Source organism: Suillus subalutaceus, assembly GCF_016647625.1.
Source record: "Suillus subalutaceus strain FC151 chromosome Unknown DFJ58scaffold_111, whole genome shotgun sequence".
Classification (NCBI taxonomy): Eukaryota; Fungi; Basidiomycota; class Agaricomycetes; order Boletales; family Suillaceae; genus Suillus; species Suillus subalutaceus.
This window is the reverse complement of record NW_024540360.1, coordinates 120,420-138,382: the sequence shown is the minus strand read 5'-3', so window position 1 is coordinate 138,382 and position 17,963 is coordinate 120,420. Positions and strand designations below refer to the sequence as shown.

At 47.3% G+C, this 17,963-nt stretch overlaps 4 protein-coding genes across 4 annotated transcripts; 2 read left to right on the top strand and 2 right to left on the bottom strand.

Annotated features, from left to right (window-relative positions):
* Positions 1-2,625: 2,625 nt before the first annotated feature.
* On the bottom strand, positions 2,626-6,822 carry DFJ58DRAFT_47586 (P-loop containing nucleoside triphosphate hydrolase protein). The gene is made up of 26 exons (XM_041380566.1): positions 6,620-6,822; positions 6,453-6,553; positions 6,117-6,160; positions 5,810-6,068; positions 5,708-5,762; positions 5,478-5,656; positions 5,324-5,420; positions 5,163-5,271; positions 5,067-5,110; positions 4,923-5,010; positions 4,804-4,870; positions 4,702-4,749; positions 4,645-4,652; positions 4,549-4,595; positions 4,388-4,495; positions 4,310-4,336; positions 4,195-4,261; positions 4,047-4,136; positions 3,899-3,991; positions 3,694-3,846; positions 3,597-3,641; positions 3,512-3,541; positions 3,337-3,460; positions 3,076-3,285; positions 2,966-3,017; positions 2,626-2,911 (listed from the first exon to the last, which is right to left on the bottom strand). Exons 1-26 carry the CDS (start codon positions 6,628-6,630, stop codon positions 2,824-2,826), a joined length of 2,244 nt encoding a protein of 747 aa, XP_041240206.1. The 5' UTR covers positions 6,631-6,822; the 3' UTR covers positions 2,626-2,823.
* Positions 6,823-7,730: 908 nt separating this feature from the next.
* On the bottom strand, positions 7,731-9,371 carry DFJ58DRAFT_731772 (uncharacterized protein; the record flags this gene model as incomplete). The annotated part of the gene is made up of 13 exons (XM_041386087.1): positions 7,731-7,847; positions 7,906-8,005; positions 8,064-8,125; positions 8,177-8,273; positions 8,333-8,561; positions 8,615-8,697; positions 8,746-8,798; positions 8,847-8,883; positions 8,938-8,961; positions 9,009-9,058; positions 9,115-9,187; positions 9,240-9,282; positions 9,329-9,371. The coding sequence occupies 13 exons, from the start codon at positions 9,369-9,371 to the stop codon at positions 7,731-7,733; spliced, it is 1,011 nt and encodes a 336-aa protein (XP_041240205.1).
* Positions 9,372-13,040: 3,669 nt separating this feature from the next.
* DFJ58DRAFT_665491 (uncharacterized protein) lies at positions 13,041-14,563 on the top strand (the record flags this gene model as incomplete). Its single annotated transcript, XM_041382505.1, has 11 exons — positions 13,041-13,083; positions 13,138-13,180; positions 13,228-13,300; positions 13,356-13,405; positions 13,460-13,573; positions 13,627-13,709; positions 13,772-13,979; positions 14,028-14,124; positions 14,173-14,237; positions 14,292-14,382; positions 14,435-14,563. 11 exons carry the CDS (start codon positions 13,041-13,043, stop codon positions 14,561-14,563), a joined length of 996 nt encoding a protein of 331 aa, XP_041240204.1.
* Positions 14,564-16,112: 1,549 nt separating this feature from the next.
* On the top strand, positions 16,113-17,864 carry DFJ58DRAFT_907434 (uncharacterized protein). The gene is made up of 3 exons (XM_041395061.1): positions 16,113-16,336; positions 16,391-16,617; positions 16,668-17,864. The coding sequence occupies exons 1-3, from the start codon at positions 16,152-16,154 to the stop codon at positions 17,501-17,503; spliced, it is 1,248 nt and encodes a 415-aa protein (XP_041240203.1). The 5' UTR covers positions 16,113-16,151; the 3' UTR covers positions 17,504-17,864.
* The last annotated feature ends 99 nt before the right edge of the window (positions 17,865-17,963 follow it).

Genomic DNA, 17,963 nt, shown 5'->3' with positions numbered 1-17,963 from the left:
TTGTGAAACTCAGTGTTTGTACCCGAGGATCTAGTGTGGCCGGGATTTCTGTAATATTGGTCGACTGATTGGCCACGGTGGCACAGGGAAAAGCACTCATATCCATTGAGCCGTCCCCTTCTCCCACGGCTAGGGTTTTGTCAAGTAACCAGTCCCTCTCGTCTGAAAATTCTCGGTTCCCAGAAGTGGCGTCCCCGAGTCCGAGTCAAGGTACGAGTTTCAAGCCTATGCAAGACCCCGAGGAGACCATCTTTTGTTGGTTCCAACAGTTATTCTTTCGCTGACGTTGTCTGTTAGTGTCTTGCCTCTCAACACCGTGACTGTGTCCGGCGTGCGCTGCTCACTCCTCTGAATATTCATGTACATTCCAAGTCAGTTCAATGCCCTCCTTTGACATAAACCCATCTCCCTTAGTGCAGTCCGAATTCTAATTTATCCAAGCGCCCACTTTTCACGTTACAAACACGCTCAGGGGGTCGCCGTGACCACGCCGCCGCTCTGGCCTCCACTCATTCGCCCCTTCCATATCATGTAGTTTCCATGCTCGTTATAAAAATTGTTCTGGATAGCCAACGAGCCACCAACCCCAAAAATGCGCCTTAAGACGGCGTCCATCGTCCTCGCGCAAGCCTGGACCAGTATCATAGTAACACTCAGAAGAGTCAGAACACACTGCACATACAATAGTAGATTGGACCAAATAACGTACGTCAACCGTACGTACTGTCCAGCATAGTGCTCCACCCCACCGGACAATAAACAATGATCTAAAAAAAATTGCCCCACGCATCATGCTGACATGCTCCATGCAAGCTATTAAAGGTACTAAGCTAATCTCGAGTGGGAGAGATATGCAAATATACGGCGGGAAGTGCGGCACAATAAAAGACGGAGAGCGTGCTCGATAATCCACGACGTGCACCCGAAATTAGTGCTGAACTTGAAGTGAGAGTGCTGAACGGTTACTACGTAGATAGTAGCCCAGAATGAGTTCGGATTGAGGCTTGACAAATGGAGAGGATGAGGCTGAAACGCGCATGCGAAACGTAGACATGACACGACCTGATTAATGCCGCTTCCTCCCAACCTTGAACCCACATGACATTGCAGCAATCTTGGATCCCACGTCTCAGTCTGGCTGATTTTGGACAACTATGTGCTTTGGTAAGTACTACTTCAGCCAGTCTGCGACCATTTAATCGACTTGTCGATCGGTGTTGCACTCGTGAGTTGGAGCTCAATATATATAACTATGTAATTAATACAAAAAGTATCTGCTCAGGGTATTTACTACTATGACTACTCGGGGATGCGTGAATCATTGTGGACGCCGACAAGGTCCCTTGGACAAGAACAGGATGACGTGGTTGTGATGAACCTTGATGAACGGTGCACTGGTAATTGCTCGTACCTTGGAACCGAGCGACAGGGGATTGTAGCCGGTTTTCTCGCTTGTCCGAAAGGAGTTTGATGCTTACGGTGAGCTTACTAGTAGCCTACAGTAGGCACTGATGATGGAGACTGAATACCTTGACGAACTTGGTACATCACGGTCACCTAGCACCAACTGCCACTTTGGGCCGTACAGAGATTGTGCGAAACCCATTTACAACATCTTGGATAACGTTGTTGGCAAAACTACCGAGTTTTGCCAACCGGTTCGGCAAAACTGGTTGTGCCTGGTCCTCGGCAGAACTCAGGGTGGCAAAACTTGGTAGAACTCCAGGGTATCCGAGACTCGCGGAGATGTAATTGAGATCTCTGATGACATAGTTTGAATTCAAGAGAACATGCACATTGCAAAACGACGTCCCTAAAGTAAGATGGTGCATGCTGGAGGGCGCCCCCTTGCATCACTGATCAATGACAATTTCGAGCGCCTGGAACGAGTTGACAACAGCTCACATCGTTACTACTGGAAATGCAAACACTACAGATAACTCATCAGGTACTCGAATCCAAGGTCGTGACAACAGCCTACCGAATCATCTTATCAAGCGCTGTCAAAATGCAACTGCTCCGCTGCGGAGGCTGGGAAGTCCACCCACTGTCGACATGCTCACATGCACACTCGTGAAGAGGTTGGCATTGTTGTCAAGACTGCACAGAATCTTGAAACATCCTTCGCATGGGCACCTCCGCTCTCGACTGAGCTTCGCAATGTAGATGACCTTCTTGCTGGTCCAGAGAGTATCTCGCCTGACGATATTGCCGTTGAATTTCCAGCTCTCGAAGAGTTGAAAAGGACTGAAGAAGTTCAGAGCATCATGTAACGAAGTTGACGTGCTCGATGGAAATGCTTTTGATTTTGACGAGTTGGATCGTCGAAATGTACAAGGAATAATACCACAGACTGTTCTAGATGAGGTTGAGGTGGTTAATTACAATGGCGAGGGTGACGGCTGGGACGAGGCAAAATATTGATGAGTCATCATTAGGAATGTCGTACACAGATTCTGCAACCAAGTTTTGCCGGTTTCGCCGAGCCGGGTTATAACCGGCAAAACTAAAGCAAGCAGTTTTGCCCTCACACTAACCAAGGTCCTGGGCCCTGGCAACCAGGCGAATACGAGCTCATAGATCAGATGGCCTTATCAAAGACTTATGGTCTGATGGTTATATGTAGGTGTTTGAGTTTGAGCCAGTCAGATTACATCCTACATAAATTTTAGTGTATTTTTTTTCCTCAGCACAACACTACCAAGTATCTTAGGAGTCTAGAAGAAAGTCAGACATTAAGAATGCATCTTCCACATATCACAAACACCGGTTTTACATACAAAACAACATGACTACTTGTTACACGATAACCAAAGATCACAATCATAATTTGATTTTAGCAAACTCGGTCAAGAATTTCTCTTGCGCTTCAACCACGACTTTGACGTGTTCAAGGGAAAGCGGTTCGTCCCTAAAACCACAAGTATCAGTACTGTGGAATACATCATACAAGGAAATGTCATACGATGACATGGCCAACGCTTGCGCGGTCCGCACAAGATTCTTGATAGTGCGACCTAATTTTTTTTGCGACTAGTCAATGGAAATGTTTCAAGTATGAAAAGTAGCGCATACCGTTGAAAGGCTTCGCGGCCAGTTCCTTCAGGTCAGCAAGCGAAACATAGCACTGCGGCTCTTGTCCTTCAAGTTTGACAAACTCGTCCGGGCTCTGCCGTCCGTCTCCAGGCTGTCCACTGCCTCCCCACAGTTCGCACCCAGCAAGCTCAAAGAACTTTCGCCAGATAGTCAAGCGGGCGTCAACATCCAGCTCTGGGTACTTCACGGCTTTAACAGACGTCAGGTAATGGAAGGATTCTTAATAAGAGAGGTAGCTACCAATGGAAAACCGGGATAAGAAGGCTTCGTCAAAGGCCTGGATACGATTGGTAGTCAAGAAAAGGACGCCACGATGGTACTCGAGGACCCGAAGAGCAACAGAAACGAGGGCGTTGCGCTCCAACTTCAGGAATGTTCAGACATTGCAATTTGTAAGAGATGTATAATAACAGACCTCGTGAAGACTCCTTTGCTCCAGAAATACCTATAGGTGCAGCATATGGAATGAACATGACGCGTAGATATCGAAACCAACTCACATCGGCTTCGTCAATGAGGACGACTGCATCCCATGTCGTTGCAAGCTGTGACAGCGCTATGATCAAGAAAAGGCGAACAAAAATTAAGCTCACGAACCCTCAGGACATCACCCAGATTTTTCTCCAATGTAGCGGGTGTAGTCGAAAGCTCAAGTGAACTGAGAACGTAGAGTGGTCGTTTCAGGTGTTCAGCCACAGCCTCTGCGGTCAGCGTTTTGCCTGTCCCAGGCGGACCGTGTAGGAGCGCAATCTGAAAATTTATTGGTGACACCAGAATCATCCACGTATAGAGATGTCCTCACCATTCCCCCACCTTTCCCAGTAATGACATCAGAGAATACCTCCCCAGATGTATTGGTCGTCTTTGTGACATTGACGAGCCCTTTGACAAGAACCTAATCAACTATCAGAAGCTGATCCTTCAAGTTCAATTGCCAATGTTTCTTCTACCTTTGTCGCTTTATTAAGAACGAGATGGTCCCAAGCATGTTCATCGAAATGGATCTCCTCAAGTTTACGAACGTCGATCGTCTCCCAAGTCTGACGCAAGGTTAGTTGCATGAGGGCTCCATGGACATATTAATGTACTGGTACATGCCTTGCGACGGACATCGAAACCATGTACTTTCACTGGTAAGAGGTACAGTTGGTCTTCCGGGAACTCCCTGATGTCATTATGAGTATAACATTCACGAGCACTAGTGAGAACATACAACAATTCCTGCCCTGAGTTGTCACCGCTAACGGATACCTTCATGAATGATGACGTTCAGTAACAGGACGGCACGTACGCGTAAGGGGAATCAGGACGAGAAAGACCTGCATTGCCACAACCAGGTGCAGGCGGAGATGTCACGCGTTTTCTACTTGAACGCGGAGGAACATAATCATCATAATCACTAAACCTCGAATTAGCATATCATTCACGACATCGACATCAGAGGGTAAATACCCCGGATCTCTGCCACAATAGCCATTTTCATCAATGACCACGCGGCGCTGGGGTAAATTCGTCAAGCTTCATGAATGAGAGTGACGAAGAGCTTACGCCATCATCTTGAGTGATAGATCAGCCAAACATAACGAGACACCAAAAAATACGCACATGACTTGAAATGAACGCCTGACACAGCAGTATATAATCTTCCGCGCTCTGAAGGAATAGATGTAGGGACGTACGTCGCCAAACATCACAGAAACAACATACCAGTCAGTTCATTGTGCACATCATCTTGCACGATTTTGCACTGAAGATCAGATAACGCCTTTGTCCCCTGCAATCCCATCGGTGAAAACTAACAATAGTAGCAAGAAGGTCCAGCTTACGGGGTAACGAGGAATATCAACACCTCTGTGCTCGTGGATGTGTCCAAGGCCATCCCATATCATACCATGGCCATTAATGTTCAGGATACTAAGGGTTGGAGTCACGTCAAAAGTGAACAAAAATATCGGAGGAAACATGCTTGCCGAAAAGATGAGTCCATGCTTGTGTCCTCTAGTACAAAGGCCAGCTAATTCGTATAAGTCGCTCAGTACAACATCCAGCAAAATATCATAACTGACCTTATCGCCCAGAAACTCGTAATAATATCTCTCTCCTTTCTTGAAGTAGTACAAGAGAAGATCAAATGAAATGTGGCCGTAAGATAGCTCTAATTCTAGGCGCTTGGATCTAGTAAAATAGGAATAAGCATCATTTGATTTTGCGATACAGAAGTGCTCACATGGGCTCGAATTCTTTCTCAACCAAAGGTATGAGAACGTCCAATTGATTGACGAGATCCTCGAGGTACTGCTGGGCATCTTGTTCGGTTTGCTGCGCTGACGTGGAGCTTAGCTAATGGCTAACGCAAGGATTATCGTTAAAATGACGCATACGGGTCAGCGAATCCAAGCGGCCAAGTTCTTGCGCTTTTGTCCTCAACTCCTCCCCTGAAAGGTTAGACAAAGCTGAGCGTGCATCCGAAAGGTGGGCCTTGAGCTCATCAAGTTTGAAGACAAAGTGAGTGAGAGATGAGTCCGGATTTGTGTCGAAAAATTCGTCGCCAATAGACATGCTAAGAAGATGGGATGAAGATTTGCAGAGGAAGATACTCGAAAACACGGACCGCAGGAAGTCGATCAGGGTGTTGCTGAAATGACTGAAAACTACATCAGGTTCCGCTGTGAAAAGCTAAGCACGGAGCCAGAGTTTAGATCGTATGTCGTACCGTCCCGGTTAGTATACCGGATGTTGAGGTAAAAGAAATTATCGACGTCCTCGCGAGGTGGCGCAGGCTGAATAGATGATGGGTCATATGGTTGCCAAGCATATTCCACGGGTGGAGCACCCCATCCTTGATCATTCCATCCTTGTGCGGGAGTTTGCTTTGTTGGATCGGCCTCCTTAGCCCATATCTGCCAACGTCGTAAGTAGTGGTGTTCGGCCTTCTCCGTTTTTTCAATGAGCGGGCGCTCAGGAACATTCTCCTGCAAGGAATGTCAGAACCGAATTCACGAAGTATCAGCTTGACCTACTGCTAATGCCCCAGGGATTACTGGTTCATTTGGTTGCATTCTTGCTGCTGTCATGGATAAGCTCACTACGACAAACTACAGACGAGGGTAGAAGGACGGTAATAATCATGAAGTGTTCTGATCGCCGTTTTTATAGTCGTTATCTCCTACACGAGGCTTAGATACGGCCAAGCTCACCCTGGACACTGGAAGTCCTAGATAGTATTCTAGGCTTGGAGGCTGGGTACTTCGCAAGCGCTCCGTAGAGAGCGGTATATATGTGACCAATCATAGATGGTTGACCCATCAGAATGTGGAGGCTTAAGCGCTTGGGGTGCTACTAGGATAGGGACGTACAGCAATCACAGCAGGTAATTTCCCATGGGCGCAGAGAAGCGGACTTATCGAGTACTAATCGAGTACAATCCTGTAGACAAACGTTTGAACGTGTCAAAAGACTATTTGCGTCTCCTCGGTAAGTACATAGGTTGGTAAAGTTCCTAGAAAGCGAGCCTTCACGTCACCTTGTGAACATCGAGGACGATTGGAGTTTCAAATCTTGCCACCATGCATAAGTTCCTTGATGTTATAAACACAGCGGCGGACTCAGGACACAAAGCGTACTACGTAGCGTGTCGACGTACGATGCATGCCTAACTCGGACGAAGGTATCTGCCAGTGATGTTACGTTGGAGTTACGGTGGAGGCAATACGGCCAGCACGTCACGTGAGTGTATTACTAATCTTTAAGTTAAGGGCTCTGTGGACTTGTATTGCCCCATCGCTGCCAGTGCTTACTAGTGCACAAGAGAAGTTGGCTAGATTTTTAGTGAGGGTGCCTCATTGAGGCTTGTGATATATGCTTACAGCAATTTTCATAATGTCATCCAGTTAGCATTAGGGCATTCAACCCACACCCGCACACTCATCATGATCTCCACGATAATGCAGCCCGAGGAACTGCAGTCTATCCTGTGCTTCTGACCTCACTCCTTTCCTAGAAGCCATCACGCTCATAAACCCGTGGCAACTTTCACGTATACACAATTTCATATCGCAACCTACATGGCCAAATTCGAAACTCCAACATTATACAAACTCATCCTGGGTAAACATGTGATGCTCGATGGCGCGCATGTGAGCATGATCAAAGACTTCACGCACCTGGAAATGATCATACCTCATTATTCCGCGTTAGTCAACAATCTCCAGGGACTGCCGTACGGTAGAGCCCTCTGGCGTTGTCAGAGGTAGACTCCATCACACTTGAGGCCACCAATTTCAGTCTCCCAGAGGCAGGCACATCGCCAGCCGCGCCAGCGCAGAATGGGCTTCAATCTGCCATCCCTGAAACTGAAAAAGTGGCCTGCCTGATGAACCATGTCATCCACATGTGTACTAATCGCACTGTAGATGAATTATGACGATATCAACTCCAATTTTGGGCTCGTCATTGTGTACCTGGCGTCTCATTGTAATTGGCGAGGAACCGTCGAACAGTACCTTAAGAATACGTTATATGGTAAATAATGAACAACTTGGATTATTGAGAATGGTCCAGATGAAAATAAATGCTAAAGCATCTCGCGAGACTACTTGGTCTATCGAAGACGTCCAGACAATGCGGCATTTACGTCAAACTACCTGAACCGGCTTATGGTCCTCATTGTAGCTTGCTGCTGAAGACGTGGTGCGACGGACGCCAGGATACCCCTCAAGGTCAATATTCGCCGCATGTGTAAAGGCGTCCATCTGTACGCAGTGACATTGATGAGGAAAGAAAGGCACACTATGTGCGTTTATTGCCCACCTCGACGTGAATGCTAGCGGTACTTGGTGTATTAACTGGATTGGAAAGTCCTGCATTGGTGTTCTTGAATGGAGTACCGGAGTTTTCCCGAGGCAAGCTGCTAAAAATTGAACATCGTAGCAGCTCCGACATACCCATATACAGCAAAACACACTTACATCATCTCTAGTCCTGAACGCTGGAACTTGGTCAGCCGCCTGACAACACGAGATGCCACAATCTGTATTCAATAGTCTAGCAAGAAAATGAGCGTATGAGAAACTAGGCTCACTGTTGAAGCAATAGCAGCTGGGACGTTGCAAATGACACTCATGGTGGCATTCAAGTCGAGCACCATCATAATTGTCGCGATCACATTGGACCCGAACCTGACGCAGGAAATGTTATGTATTGAATAGCTCTGGAAAGGAAATACAAACAGACATACGCGATAAAAAAATATATCAAGCCATCGGAGAATAACATCCTGACGAGTCTGGTGGGTGCACCGTTCGTGCCATTCCGCGTAGGTGTCCAGGCGAGCTTATATGCCGAAAGGCACAAGACCACAAAATCGAGACACATTGAATAAATAAAAGTGGCAGCAAGGATAGTGGTATCACTGTAAGTGATTGCACAACCGATGCCGGGACGCCAGACGGCAGTCAGGAGGACACCTGCGAGGACGCTCAATCAACTAGTTTCACAATCTTATGAGAAGGTGATATACCTTGCAAGATGAGGGACCAATGCCCGATGATGATCAACACCAGGAAGATAACGACCCAGATATTCTGAGACCAGATAGCTATCCTATCACCAGATGAGACGGGCATGTGACATGATCAATCTTTGACTCACGTCCGGAAAGAAAGGTTAATGCTCGCGAGTCCGACCGCCGCATTACCAGCTAACTAAATGGAATGATTTTTCATGCCATTCTTCCCATGGTGTGAACTCACCTGATTGAAGGCATAAAGTGCTTGACAATTGATTTCACTGGCGAGAAACAGAGGTGTTTACCGAGGAACGAGAACTGACGTCGCAGCGTACCTTGGTGTATCCAGGGCTACAGCACTAGGTGAGGGGTGAGAAGCGGTGAAACAAAAGCATAGCACACTTACATTCCGATGAGCGCAAAAAGAAGAAGATACCGGCCGGCAAAGTAGAAAACCTGGTGAACGACAGGTTTAGAAATGTACTTCAGCAAAGCACCAGAAATGTCCTCACCAGTGGCCAGCGGAACCTCGTCTTGCCTGTCATGACAGCCCAGTCGAAGTCCAGAGAGATAAAGACTTCCCATCTGAGTCGCCCATTAGATCATAATCATCACTGCGTAGCCAAGTTGAGCTCACAAGTATAGACCAAGGAGGGCATGCATAAACTTCAGGAAGATCACTGAGGTCGGATGAGCAAAACCAAGGCAAACATCACCGATACGCACTGGAATCCATCTGGATCACTTCCTCCGATTTCCAGTTCACCATCTTGCTAGAGGTCGCGAACTGCTTTAAGCTTCTGATCTTATGAACGGCACCAAGACCGTCAAGTTGGAGTAGAAAGGAGTGTGTTAGGACAATATCAGCAGGGCCGTGCTATTTATCTGTTTTGACAACAGCCCCAACGATCCACGGGGATACTACCCTTTTGTAAGTTCCATTGCTGTCACGATTGGATTGATTGTAAGTATGAGCCATGAGAAGTTGGCGGTCTTATGGCTAGCCGACTGCCTCGGACAGGCTGGTGCAATGCTCATTCCACGGTCGACCATTGGACTCGTGCCCTGATATCCCCGTTCTCCTGCGAAAATGAGTTCGCTCCCATGACTCTTGGCAAAGCTGATTTGATCATTAAAACGCTTGTTCAAGAGCAAACCGTGAAATCCAGATTCAAGCTGAGCCCAACGATTTCAGCTTCTATTCAATGAATTTGGGACGGTCACCGAAACATCTACTTAGCGTGAATCAGGATAAGCGCCTTCAATTATCTTAGCGTCTTGGTGCTTAGCTCCGTCTTTCCGCGCTTGATAGACTTTCATTGTCAGTGCAGTTATTGAAGAGTCCAGACCGCTCTTGATTCAGTAGGGATATGTCCCAACTGTACACTTGCAGCGTATCAAGTCGCCGCCAGTCTGTCACAGCATGCCTGAATGACGACTTGCAAGTTGCATCTTGGACAGGTCGTGGACTAAATACACGTTCCTTATCATTCGGACCATCACGGTGACTGTGCCTCATGGTTGGCTGGAATGTCCCTGGCAAGAATGGATAACTGGTTTGAATATATTGATAATTAGAAAGGCCTGTAAGTCTCAGTCGCGACTCAGATAGATGGCAGTGTCTTAGTGATCAAGTGTAGGAATTGACCAAATTTTCCACGGCCAAACCGAGGAAGTAATAAAACAGCCGCCGGGTCTGCGTGGCGTGATCGGAAGCTGAGCGAATATCGAACGCCGGCGGTTCCGAGTAAGTGGATTGGAAATAAGGACGACAGATGAAAAGTAGGGTGCAATATGCACACGTGTACAGTAATATGATCATACAACTTGAAAGAGGTGACGGTACGAGCGAGCATATTGGGGGTGTGGCTGACTCGGGTCTGCTATCGAACTAAGCCTGTAGTACTGTACAGTAGACTGACTATCAAATCATTTGATGTTTTTTGAAAGTACGTAGTATATATGTGAGGGACGTGCAATATGGGCTGTGTGGACATCGCTAGCCTTCTCTGGATATGCAACTAAAATGCCGACTCCCCCTATCTGTACGAACCGAAAGAGACGAGCAACCTTCTGGCTACAACTTAGGAGATCACATTCGAGAAGCACCAGCGCGGTCAGAGCTCAAGATGACATTCTTTACCTTAGCCAATCGGACAGCAAGCCTTGTTCTCGGGAGCGTAGCTCCTGACAGCACATTAATGTTGCATCAGAGACTGGGGATATCTAGACCCTTTTTCAATAACAGGGGAAATTCACAATGTCATTATTCATGAATTGACTGAGGCTTGAATATCAACTGTCCTGAGATACTGTGACTCGTGAGAAGATGGGAGAGGGAGAGAGGTAATGGACGGGGAATGAGCTGGAATGAGCAGTCCCTGAGGCCTGAGCACGGGTATCAAAGTGTGGGCGAATCACTAGTGACAGACGTGAGATGATGGTTTAATGAAGGACTGTTAGTAGCCGTCGACTGAATCAACGGAGAACATTACATGGTGGCGGGCTACTCACTACTTGCGGAGATGAGGGCGAGAAAGGTAGACATTGCGCCGCGAATCCAGTAAAACGTAAGGTCATCTGCGTGAAGAAAAAAAGAACTCCTGCAGAAGACGGTTGACGGTCAGAAGCTCGATATGCTCCTGGTTCAATTTCATTCAAAGTTCCAGCGATCTGCAAGGTATCAGGCAAGAATTTCTTGCCTGAAAGAAGCCATACTGGCCGCTCGCGACGTCAGCATGATAGTTGCAAGTTGTTCTCAAAATGTCCGTTAACAACGCCACAAGCTCTATCTCGTGGCTTTCGATGAACGCTCCGTCCATAAAATCTTTGCCGTGAGTTGGCCTGCTGTGTCATCGTAGTGAACCGCAATATCCGATGCAGATCAGGATGCACTGGCTCTTCAAGACGATCGCTGGGCTAACACGTTGGTGATGGAACTTGAAGTTCAATATTTCAAACCACCTGAAAAGAGGGCAGTGTCAGTTTGATTAATGAGAAAATTTGAGTATGTGAAGACAGGAGAGGGAGTGGAGGTACGCAGAACGCTGAGATTTGACTCGGAGGAGAGACCGGCGGTTTGCCCGTCCATCACGGCAGATACCTTCTTCGACTCTTGATTAATTGATTGGTCGTGTTGGTTTCTGGAAACCATCGAATTGGCCTGAATATGCTACATAGAACTAGTACTAGCACTATGCCATCAGGAGTACATAGTCGCCACACTGGCGGCACTGTGGCTGCGATCAGGGGATAGAACGTTGACGTTGCAGTATAACGACCGCATCCGCGGCATGTTATAATGAGAACTTGAATTGTAATTCAGCGCTCAGCATCAGGCCTCAGAGCAGCCCATGTGCAGCTTCCCGCCGGTAGGAAGAGATCGTGGCAACTTAAAGAATTAAGGTTATAATATGACGCACTGTAAGGGATCGCTCATTAGGCGTGACGCGTGACGAATTGTTACTGTTTGTTACTATGTATTACATAGTCCGAGACGGCGAGTTCATACACAACTCGGGAGACCTAAAGGTCTGAAGACTAACTGCAGACACTATGTTTCCTCATATGCCAGAATACCGGAGGTCGAAAGGCAGAGAACTTCAAATATTGATTTTCTTGTGTCACAAGTGAAAATATTCATCACTGCACTAAAAATAAGGTCTCTACCCGACCTCTGTTGCCCCTTGATCTATGTAGTAGCTGCTATCTAGAATGTGGCTGTAGCAGAGCATACTACATAGCAGTTTTTACTGCGACGCGTACAAGACACCCACATAACACGAAGAAGGATAGTTCTGTTAGTGGTTTGTCATTTTCTCCTGCTGAAGTACTACTACATAGTACTGAAACATCCAGCAGGGCACCGGACGAATTTGAAGCAGTGCTGAAGTCGGCAGGTGTGCCGATGCAGTTGTATTTGCAATTCGCGGAATTCTCTGAACTTTAAAGTGGCAAGTGCCACCGTTCGTGACTTTCACAGGTTCCAAAGATCATCGATATCGATCAGCATGGATCGTCAGAAAATCAATCGAGAATGCCGCCCATGTGAACATGAACTCCGCTGCCTTCATGTCCATGCCGGGCTGAAATTCTGGATGCACGACAGGGGAGGTAAGTAGTACTTCATGTATTCATGCGCAGTACCTAGGGCCTCCGCATACTATGTCAGTCTCGCCCCTTGGGTATTTGATATATTTAAGTTCCGAGCAAGAGTTGGCAGCCGAAATGCTTCCTGGAGCCTTACGTATCCCTGCGTTGCACGTTGCAGTGGTTCCATGTAAGAAGAGCATACTTATCCTAGTAGTTCCGCTCGCATATATGGCAAGAAGTGGCCCTATCAAGTACTCCCGCCCTATATAAGGGAAACCTTCAGTTTCGACGCCCCATCAGGTCGTCCCCCTCTGTACCATCGTCGTCGTGCATCCCGAAAGCTACCATGGTCGACTGGCACTCCCAAGAGACGCTGGTCGCTAACGCTGGTAAGTCAGAGATATATCTTGTTTGGGTTTATTAGCCTTACGTGGTGTGAGTAGAGTCATTTAGCAAGTTCATGCATGTACTCTTTGGGCTCTACCTGTAAGATGCGTTCAAGTGAGTCAAGGACTGTCACTGATGCGGCATAGATGGGAATTCCTCAGTTCGCTGGATTTTGACTGGCAGTTTATCTCGGGCAAGAGGCGATTCCGATGGCCCCTGGTAAAGTTTCATAGTATTTGAGTGTGCCCTCCCTTCAACAATAGATCTATGACAGATATTCTACTTTTCTGGTCGTTACAGTTTACTCTTCGCGTTGATTGGGATGTAAGTTCTGTCTCTTCATTCACTTTACGTGTTTTATTGAAGCATATTACTTAGCTCTATTGCGCTCAACGTGACAAGCGAGGTTAATTGTCAGGCATTATATACCTTCAACCAGATCTTCGGCAATACTGCAATTGGCTTAGCCAGCATTAATCTGTCCTTGCGAACGTCGGTCGCAAACGTATATATTTCCAGCCTTCTGCAACTGACACGTACTACAGCATGGCAGTATGGTCGCAGAACAAATATGTTGTTACTGTCCTCGTTCTGATCATTCTGGGCCATTGGTCATTCCTCCTTCATGGTACGCGTAATTCGTCCACTAAACCAGTGCATATATGCGGGTATAACAACCGATTTCACCAGGCATCTTGTTGAAGGCTGCATGGGTAGATGGAGAATGTGTCATTATCTACACGGATAACCAAATCCTCGCCATTACCTTCATCTACTCCATGGCGTTTGACTTCACAGTCTTGTGCTTGACCGGCTGGAAACTCGCCTTCCCGGCTAACGGTCGCTCCAAACTTATCAAGCTTATATTTGGGGACGGCCTGATCTACTTTGCTATTGCGTACGTTCATTGTGTGCTGCGCCTTCGCTTATTCAACCATTTCCCCAGATTTTTAGCAAACTTGATGGCGACGATCTTCATGCTCATAAACTTGAATGCAGTCCTATCTATCATTGCGAATGTCCCTGCTGCCATCGCATCAACGGTTTGCACAAATATAGTTTTTTGAGTGTGTATTAACATGGGCTTCCAGATCGTAGCATGCCGCGTCGTACGAAGGTTGACCAACTTTACCTCTCAAGGTCCAGAGGTTTTCACGTACGTTTTCAGTCCTTTCGTACGTTACTTCTTATCCATTTTCTTCACACACAGTTCCACCCAGGGCTCGACACTCGCATTCAGGAGCAACGCTAGCACGAATCGTCGCATTTCCGTCAAGAAAGGCGACAGTGTACACGTTCAGGTAGGGTTTGCCACAGACGCCTTCTTCTCCGTTCTGAATACCACATGTCCAGATGGACACGTTCGCCAGTCCCGATCGCTCGGCTGGCGAGTACGACGCCAGTGGCAAAATCGTGAAAGACGACGAATTCGACCCCGAGGCACAGATCATTAGCAACGAGTTCAAACGCCCGCCCTACTAGAATGGTGTCGTGTCGTCCCGTACGACAACCGCATATTTATCCAACTCACACCTCGTATCCGCATCGTCATCAAAGCAAGAAATACCGCTCATCATTGCACATTGCACATTGTTTTTACAACTTTCAGTTTTACCTTTCTTTCCTATATTCTCAGTAATCTCCCTGCCCGTCGTTCTTTAGACCCCCCAGTACATCCTGTCGGCGGGGATTCCTTCCTTTTCATCATGTCTGACGCGGTTTGCTCTGCCGTGTATCGAGTCTCAGGCTGTCGCTGAAGTGTCACCGCACTTTGACGACGAGTCAAGCCAGATGACTTGCTTATTGTGAAAACAAGAAATACAATGGCAGTAGAAACACGCCAGCAAGTGTACAATCAACTTTGTCAGCAAAAAATGTAACTTTATACAGAGTTTTCTCTGAGACCTCCTGTCGTTGGCAGGACCGCTTATGCATCATGAGTCATTTTCTCTCTAGCCCGACTTGCCGCCAAGTTTGAAATGAGGGTGTACAGAGAGTCATGGTGGTGGCGGTGTATGTGACACGTCGTTCACTACCGTGACAAAGTCCGCTGAGCGGCTAAGTACTTAGTAGTAAATACTATGCACTTTAACTTGAAGTACTATGCCTCACGGCTGAGTCGTCACCCCCACTAGTCGCCAGGTCACGCTTTTGTCACAGCAGCTCACTGCTACCGCTTTCAGAGTCCGCTCGGCAATGCCTAAGAAATTCGCGGTCGAGTCACAGGTCAAAAATTTTGGTTGGTGTGATGTGGAATATAGTATGGGGCGTGGCTGTTATTATAATGGCTGTATGGTGCAGGATATGCTACATGAGAATGAGAACTATGTGGTCCGTGATGATGAGGCAAATGAAATTGATGCTGGTGTAATGTAGAAAATTGCCGAGATGCTGGTACAAATATTGCTGTGAGTTGGATGTACAGGAGGATTGCAATAAGGTATTTCATAGCATAGATCAGGACTATTTAAGTAAGAACCATTCGGATGTTCGCAAGAAGAACAATGAGAGCTATTGGCAGGCAGTGCCAGAACAGGTGGAGTTTCACTTTCGACGGGTGCGGCGCTGACGGCAGTCGGGTTGTCAGTGTTTGATGCGGTGTTTCTCGCGCGCGTTCTCCCATTGCCAAACAGTCCGCTGCTCATATACATAGGCCGCCTGTGGGATCACTGGCAGTCTGGCACGCGACTCTTGTGATTTGCCTTTTGGGCGGCTATTTCATTGAGCCATGTCCGAGTCGTCGGCTCACTGACAAGTCGTCACAGCCAGTGGTAGTATTGGTTTAGAACTCCGCTACGGCAGCGCTCGGCTGGCTGTCACCAGCGTGATTTTGATGGCTTTCAATGAACTTCACCATTTCTCAATAAAAATTGATCGTTCAACCTCGCAATGAAAGGTGCATGATAGAAACATCGATTTAAGTTGTAAATTGTGTGTGGAAGTAAGAATTGAGTGAGATATTTAGGTCGTGACGACTTGTGGGGGTGACGACTCAGCCGTGAGGTATAGTAGGCGCCAGCGCCATTATTGTATTGAGCCTCTGTCGAATCTGAATGTCAACGTGCAACAGATGGAAAACTTGATACTTTGTCACCCGAGGGCGTCTTCTGGCCAAGATCCTAGTCAAGCGATAATAGTCAAATGTGAAGTTCCGCAGACTATTCCCAATGACCATGTCCTGCTAGAAGTCGACCGCTTCGGTTTCTCCGCAAACAACGTGACGTATCAAGCTTTGGGCGAGGCTACGCATTTCAGGTCCGTCCTTTTCCACAATATTAGACATTTCACCTACTTACTTTGGCGTGCTAGGTATTTTGAATTCCACCACATTCCCGAGGCAGAAGGAGTCTCCTCAAAAACTCATGGTGTGACTCCTGTGTGGGGTTTTGGTACTATCATCAAGTCCACGCACCCTAAAGTCCATCCTGGAGAACGAGTATATGGATACTTCGCCCCAGCACGATATCTTTTGCTCCAGGTATCCCCGGACGTGAACAAGTATGCCTTCTTTGTGCCCCGACCTCATCTTCCTCCAGGTGATTTGGTTCATCAATTGACGCACGAAGGCACTGACTAAATATCATAGACCGCCGACCATACAATCAGATTACACGGTGCGCCCAGGACCCATTATATGATCCATCGCCGACTGCGGAAGATCTCACAATGCTCTACCGTCCTCTTTTCTGGACTTCGTTTTGGTGCGAGGACTGGCTCAATTCGTCCAATTACAAGGGAGGATCTGCTCAGATCCTTATATCTTCTGCCTCTTCAAAGACCGCCTTCTGCCTGGCCTATTTGATTCGCAAACGTAATTCTCTACAGGGGAGTTCGACTAGAAGAGTTATTGGACTGACGTCAACAAAGAATCTCGCTTTTACGAAACGTCTTGCCCTGTACGACGACGTTTTCGACTATGAGTCATCTGATACGTCACTTGTCAGGAACCTCGCACAAGGACACTGGATATATGTAGACGTCGCAGGTAACGATGCACTTAACGCCAGAGTGCGCGACCATTTCCGTGTATGTGGCGACTCTGAACTCGTCACATGCATTTCGCTCGGCTTGACGAACGTATCAGCTTCCACAATCGAACCCTCGTCTGCTAGCTGGGGTTTCGGTTCAGAGGCTCCGCAGGGAGATGACCCAAAGCTGGAACATTTTTTCATGCCTGAATGGCTTGCTATCCGCAAGCAACAGCTTTCGGTTTCTGCGATCACTCAGATGCAGAAGGAAGCCTGGACCAGGCTCATGTCTGACTGTGGAACTTGGGGTGTGTCACTTCGGCGGGTTTGTGGTCCTGATCAGGTGAAGGCTGCATATGAAGAAATAGTCAGGTGTGGACTAGCGCCAGAGGACGCGTTCGTATGGAGTCTGTGTGGGGAGACCGAGGAGTGTGGTTCAACGGCGAAGTTATGATGAAATATTGCGGTCGGATTACATCTTATCGTTCTTTGTCATACCTCCGAGGATCGACACTACTCATAACCGATATATGTGGCTTGTCGTGGCCTTGCTTAATTGACCAAAACCATGCTGACATTGATGCACCTCTCAGGGGTCATATGAACAAAACCCATTGATAGTTACAGTAAGCTACCTCCTAGGTCAACCATGACATATTCTAATCACCTCGGGGAAGCTTTTAAGATCAATTACTCAAGATCAAAGCTGTCACGCTCTTATGCTATTAGATTTTTACAAATATTATTTGTGTCCCGGGCCCCGCAAGTCAGGCCTCGGGGCCGAACATGATTTGAATTGTCCCCCCGAAACAAATTGTTGATTGGGTTTTATTTTATTTATACTAAGGCAACGGGCCGCGTGATACCTGCACAGCGTCTTCGCGATCACGCCCGAAGCGACGTGTCTTGCTTGA